The sequence below is a fragment of the Mus pahari genome, chromosome 6 (assembly GCF_900095145.1).
Source record: "Mus pahari chromosome 6, PAHARI_EIJ_v1.1, whole genome shotgun sequence".
Lineage (NCBI taxonomy): Eukaryota > Metazoa > Chordata > Mammalia > Rodentia > Muridae > Mus > Mus pahari.
In genome coordinates this window covers 59,488,697-59,494,696 of record NC_034595.1, presented here as the reverse complement: position 1 = coordinate 59,494,696, position 6,000 = coordinate 59,488,697, and the positions used below count along the sequence as shown (strand labels likewise).

The following is a 6,000-nucleotide window of genomic DNA, read 5'->3' as shown; positions in this document are numbered from 1 at the left end:
AAAAAAAAAAAAAAAAAAAAAAAAAAGTTGAAGTATATTGCTAAGGTCATTGTGAATATCAAAAGAGGTCAGTGTCTGTTTATTAACTGTGTGCAAATGATGTGTGTGTGCACAAGTGTAAGCCTTGTGTGTGGAGATTAGAGAACAACTGTGTAGAGTCCTCTCCTTCCACTTTCTACCTTTATATGTGTTCTGGGGCTTAAACTCAGGTCACCAATCATGTTTTGTAGCACATTATCCACTAAGCAATTTCTCCAGCCTCACGGGATCAGAATTTCTTTTTTTTAAATTATTATTATTTTTATTTATATTTAAAATGTTATCCTCTTTCCTAATTTCCCCTCCAAAAATTCCCTATCCCCTTCCCCACTCCCCCTGCTCCCCAACCCACCCACTCCTGCTTCCTGGCGTTGGCATTCCCCTATACTGGGGCATAGAACCTTCATAGGACCAAGGACCTCTCCTAACATTGATGACCAACTAGGCCATCCTCTGCTACATATGCAGCTAGAGCCTTGAGTCCCGCCATGTGCTTTCTTCAGTTGGCGGTATAGTCCCAGGAAGCTCTGGGGGTACTGGTTAGTTCATATTGTTGTTCCTCATAGGGGGCTGCAAACCCCTTCAGCTTTTTGGTTACTTTCTCTAGCTCCTTCATTGGGGACCCTGTGCTTTGTCCAATGGATGGCTGTGAGCATCCACTTCTGTATTTGTCAGGCACTGGCAGAGCCTCTCAAGAGACACTGTATCAGGCTCCTGTCAGCAAGCTCTTGTTGGCATCCACAATAGTGTCTGGGGCCCCAGGTGGGGCAGTCTCTTGATGGTCATTCCTTCAGTTTCTGCTCTGAACTTTGTCTCTGTAACTCCTTCCATGGGTATTTTGTTCCCCCTTCTAAGAACGCTCGAAGTGGGATCAGTATTTCTTAAAGATCAGAAATATACTAGGTGATGATTACCTATTCAGCCTTGAACTTTCTTTGGAAATAATGTGATCCAGGTTTTGAACTTCTTTATAGCTGCTTACCTGCTGCTTTTGTTTTAGACAAGGCAGTTTGTTCATCTGTAAAGTGGAGGGGATTATACTTAACTTGAACATTTACATATGGCTAAGATTTATTGAGCCACTTGGCTCACAGTTGTCTGTTAGCTGCAGTTCCAAGGAATCTAGTGCCCTCTTCTGGCTTCCATGGGTATCTGCATGCACGTGGTACATATATAGCACATAGCCTCTCTTGTGTTGGCTCCACTCAGTTTCTACATCTTTGCACACCAACATTGAGAATTAGATATCCTAGGTTTTCCATTGCAATGTAGAATTTAACTTCTTAGCTTTGCACACAGCTTACTCAAGAGTTCCATGCAGATCCCAGTCAGAGTGTCTCACTGTGTGCTCTAATGACTCTGTGCGGCTCCTCAGCATCTTAGCTGGGTGTGGTGGTCTATACTTGTAGTCCTAGCAGTTAGAGTGTTGAGGCAGGAGGAAGATTGCTGTAATTTCAAGGTCTTGGCTACAGAGTGAAACTGTCTCAGAAAAAGAAAGTAGAAACATAACCCTTAGTTTCTTCCTGGATAAAGTAAGTCTAGCATACCTTCTGTACTCTGTATATCTTAGTTGATTTGAAAATGCAAAGTCCTCTATAAACTAAATTAGTAATAGTAGCTAAATATGTCAATTTTCCCAAATGGGAAAAAAGCTGCTCTAACTAATGTTAACTTTGATATGACTCTCATCTCTTAGTTCAACTTTATGAGGCATAAGATAATTCCAGGCCATGAAAACTAGGATAGAATTTATTTTACTGGGAATAGCTTTCTTCCTCTACAAAGCTATGTGGTAAGTGACTAAAGAATCCATGAAAATCAATCTTATCAGAACCTGGGGAATTGTATCATGGTGTGGAGAGGGAGAGGAAGGGAGGCCCCAGCTGAGCTCAGAAGGTGAGAATGAGGGGTCAGAACGTGGCCTGGCTGACTCTGGCCTGCTCTGGCTTTCTATAGCTAGAGCTGTGCTGATTTTTATTATTGAGTTATATGTTTTGATTTTATTCTTCATAGCAAACTAGTATGGTTATTAGGAAATAGAAAACAGAACTTAAAACTCAGAACTTGTCATCTTTGATCCTATATAGATAAATGGGTGCAACGATCTCTTTGGTACTGGTGTTATGTGGAATTTGCCCAAGGGTAACTAAAATCTTGTTTTTTTTTTTTCCTTGCTATGTATTTTCTGTGTGACCATGACCAATATTTTTATTTTCATCAAGCTTTATTGACATCCTTATAAAATTGTAGATCTCTAGCTTTGAATTCTAGCTTCTTGAACTGCAGTTTTTGTTGTTGTATTTGTTTGTTTGTTTTTGGTTCTGTTGTATGATAGTTAATATTGTTTACTCTTGATCAGAGCTGGTCAGTATTAGTTCACTTGTTTTGTACCATGATGGTTCAGTATATTTTTTTTTCTTCCCAGGTTTTCTGTGCTTCCTGCTGCAGCCTAAAATGCAAACTGCTATACATGGACAGAAAGGAAGCCAGAGTGTGTGTAATCTGTCACTCAGTGCTGATGAATGGTAAGTATTGAAACTGCTGGATGCAGTCACTGGGCAGTGCAGAGAATTCCTATGAAAAGTCCCTTTTCCCCTGTTCACCTTCCTGAATGCCATAACTGTAACTGAAAATCCTGAGCTTAATCTCCATGTTTTGGAAGTATGTTAGATTTTCAGAGTTCCTCTGTCAGATTTAATGAGTTAATGCTAAAGCTGGGTAAGTTCTGTGGGAAGAATAAAGTCCTTTGAGAAAGTAGTGTTGTGTAACTCTGCATGTCCCTGTCAGATGATGAGAGGGGTGGGCTGGTGTGTGTTGACTACATAGCTATGAGATTTTAAAATTGGGTTCTCCTCAGAACTTACTTTCTTAACAATGTTAATTTTCTTAAAAATAAGTATTTTAGTGTCAAGTGTGAAGTAGAAATTCGTGCATTTATTTGCCAGTTATTTCTGAAAAAGTATCTTTTACATGGGAAAAGAATATAGCCAAGAGAAGGAAGATAAAACTTAATCATTATTCATCTTTTATGGGACTAGAAATTAATCCATGGACATTTTAGTTAAAAAACAAACAAAAAATATCAAAACCAAAATTCTTGAATATTGTTGTGAATAAATACAGTAAAGCTTACCACGCGATAGTATTTTCTCTTTGGATGTGTCTTTATGCAGTTACTAGAACAATTCCAAGTAGACATAGTGTTGAAAGTGGACACTGTTGCTGACTCTGTCCCTGACACCCTGGAGACTAGAATTTATCTGCTCTTAGATCCCTCCTGCTCTGTCTGTCTGCATTGCTCATAGTGATGTTTTCCTGTTGCTGGCTTATTAACCTATTGCATGTCAGTTTATCTGATCTGTTCTAATATCCTATGATCTACCTAGTTTCCTCCCATTTCTGAATTCTTAAAATTTGGATGAACCACGAATCCTTCTCTTTACTCTTACGGATCAGTGTCTGGATGGTGGTTATGTCACTGAGTTGCTCACCTGATGTTTTTTATTCCACGGCTTTCGTTTGTGGATACATATCCACAGACAAGAATATACAGCTTAATCACAGGACCTAATGCCTTTTTTATCTGACGAGGTCTTCCAGCTCGATAGCAAATTGTTTTAACTTGGCATAGCTAAAGATGAAGGAAATGGCAGAGGATTCGTATGGAATCACTTACATTTTGTTAAGATAAGGAGGCCCTTAGCAGGGGATCCTAAGGTAATTACTTCTGGTTTTGCCAGTGTCTTCCTCCTGCATGGCTTAGCCTGGTCTCTTTCTGAATATTTAATTTGATGCTTTTCAGTGTTCCCTCTTTTTCCTTTCTCCTATTCTCTTCCTTCCCTCTTCCTGCCAGTGCTTTCAAATGAACATAGCTTTTGTTACTAGCCATAGAGGAAATACATATTCAAAATCTTTTGGATAATTCCTTGATGTTGAATGGGGGTTATCCTGTTTTTAAGGTGCTCAAAAATTGGGTAGTTCATGTTCTTGGCCATATAGTACCTGTACCTCAGAAAAAAAAAAAACTTTGATGTCTTTGGTTTCTGTAACTCCATCCATCCTGTTTACTTTTAAAGAGAATGTTATGCCAGTGTGTAGTTAATAAGATTATAGCTATGTAGACTCTTAATGTATTTTTGATCATACTGGTTGATCACACTCATATGATAGTGGCACATTTTTATGTTCAAGTAGATCCTATGTTGTCCATGCACTGGTTTACTGCTGGATACTTCTATACAGGTGTTTTCTGAATTAAAGTGTAAACCGTAGAAATACTGAGACACATAGTCCCGAGCTTTAAGCTTCTGAATTTTCAAATGAGATTTTATCCCAGCTAAAAAGAACCTGAAAATCTAAAACTAAGATTAAAACAGTCATACATTGGAATTATATTTTTTGGTCCCTGATTTTGATTTTTTTAATAGACAATATAAAGGTTATCTTAGTTGCAGATCTGATGTTACTTTCCTCCCTCTTAAGAAATACAAGGTCTCCTTTAAAAAAAATAAACAAATACACATAACTAACAGTAGTATCGACAGTCCTGGAGTTATTATTTTTCATCAAATAATTTGCTTAGCTAAGTGGTCTCTCTAATTGAATTAAAGCCATCTGATCCTGAATACCTTCAGTAGCTGGGCAAGAGACGTACTGTGAGTGTTAGTGAGGAGCTGCGTTATTTATCCAATATTGTCGAGGTCTTGATGTCCATATTTTGCAATCCATTCACATTGATTGTGTCTGTATTTGCTTTAGCTCAAGCCTGGGAGAACATGATGAGTGCCTCAAGCCAGAGCCCTAACCCTAACAATCCTGCTGAGTACTGTTCTACTATCCCTCCCTTGCAGCAAGCTCAGGCCTCAGGAGCCCTGAGCTCTCCACCTCCCACTGTGATGGTACCTGTGGGAGTTTTAAAGCACCCTGGAACAGAAGGTAGGGGATCATGTGCTGTTCTCTCCTTTTCTTCACCATGTTCCTCTGAAAGGTGCTGAGAGGGCTTTACAGCACCACTCCTTAAAACAGATAAGCCTCTGTGGGTGGCTATTAAAGATGAGAGATATGTCAGGATTATATGTGGGCAAGGAAAAAATACTGTAGTGCCTGATATTTTGGAGGGACCTCTGAAAACATGCCCATTTACTTCCAACCTAAGATTGAACTAATTTCAGTGCTTATACCTTGTAGACTTTGAAACCATCCTGTAAGGTCCTATATTCATACTTACTTAAATGTTCTTTGTAGGAGTTTGCCAAGTGATAAAAATGAGCCTTCTTCCTGCTAACCAGTCCATTCTGATAGTGCTTTCAGAAGTAAACATTGCCATGTTCTCTTTTCATAATTAATTTGTTCATTATAAAAATATAAAATATTACCTCATATATAGACCTTTAAATCCAGGACTTTTACTCTGATTATGTCATATTATAGGTTGTAATCTCAACTTTTGGGAGTTGTCACTTCTTTACGGTTATGACAGTGTCAGATGAAAGGCACACTATAAATTTAGAAGAATATGAATTATAAATAAAACAATTATATATTTCCTTAAAATGACCTTATCAAGCTGTTTCCCTTGTTATTTCAATCTGTCTTCGCTAATTTTGTGTCTGTTCACCTAGTAATCCTCCTCTCCCTTGTTACGGTGTTCCTTCCCATTGGAAGATCAGACCTCTACTGCAATGATCATTCTTCCATCTCTCCTCTTCCGACCATCCCTTAGAATAGAATCCTTGTATTTTGTGAGTTCGGGCTTTCTTACAATCCTATTCTCTTTGCTTCATTTGTTATTTTTGTTGTTCTTCCCTAGTCTCTTTGTTAAAACTGTTGAGACTGATTTCCACACTGGACTTACGGACATTGGTTCATCAAGTGCTGTTTTCCAGCTTTGCCCCGTCCCTTCACTGAAGTGCAGAGTAGCGCCTGATCAGTTCTTCCCCCTTCAGTTACATTTAGCTGAAG

The 6,000-nt window shown here is 38.7% G+C and overlaps 1 protein-coding gene across 2 annotated transcripts in view; it reads left to right on the top strand.

The window, feature by feature from the left end:
- Positions 1-6,000, top strand: part of Zfyve9 (zinc finger FYVE-type containing 9) — a 133,551-nt gene that overhangs the window by 75,490 nt on the left and 52,061 nt on the right. The window contains exons 5-6 of one of the 2 annotated variants that reach the window (XM_021200451.2): positions 2,465-2,564; positions 4,798-4,974. In XM_021200451.2, the coding sequence (XP_021056110.1) occupies positions 2,465-2,564; positions 4,798-4,974 (277 nt within the window). The remainder of the gene's footprint in view (positions 1-2,464; positions 2,565-4,797; positions 4,975-6,000) is intronic. The other variant, XM_021200452.2, reaches the window with a different exon arrangement.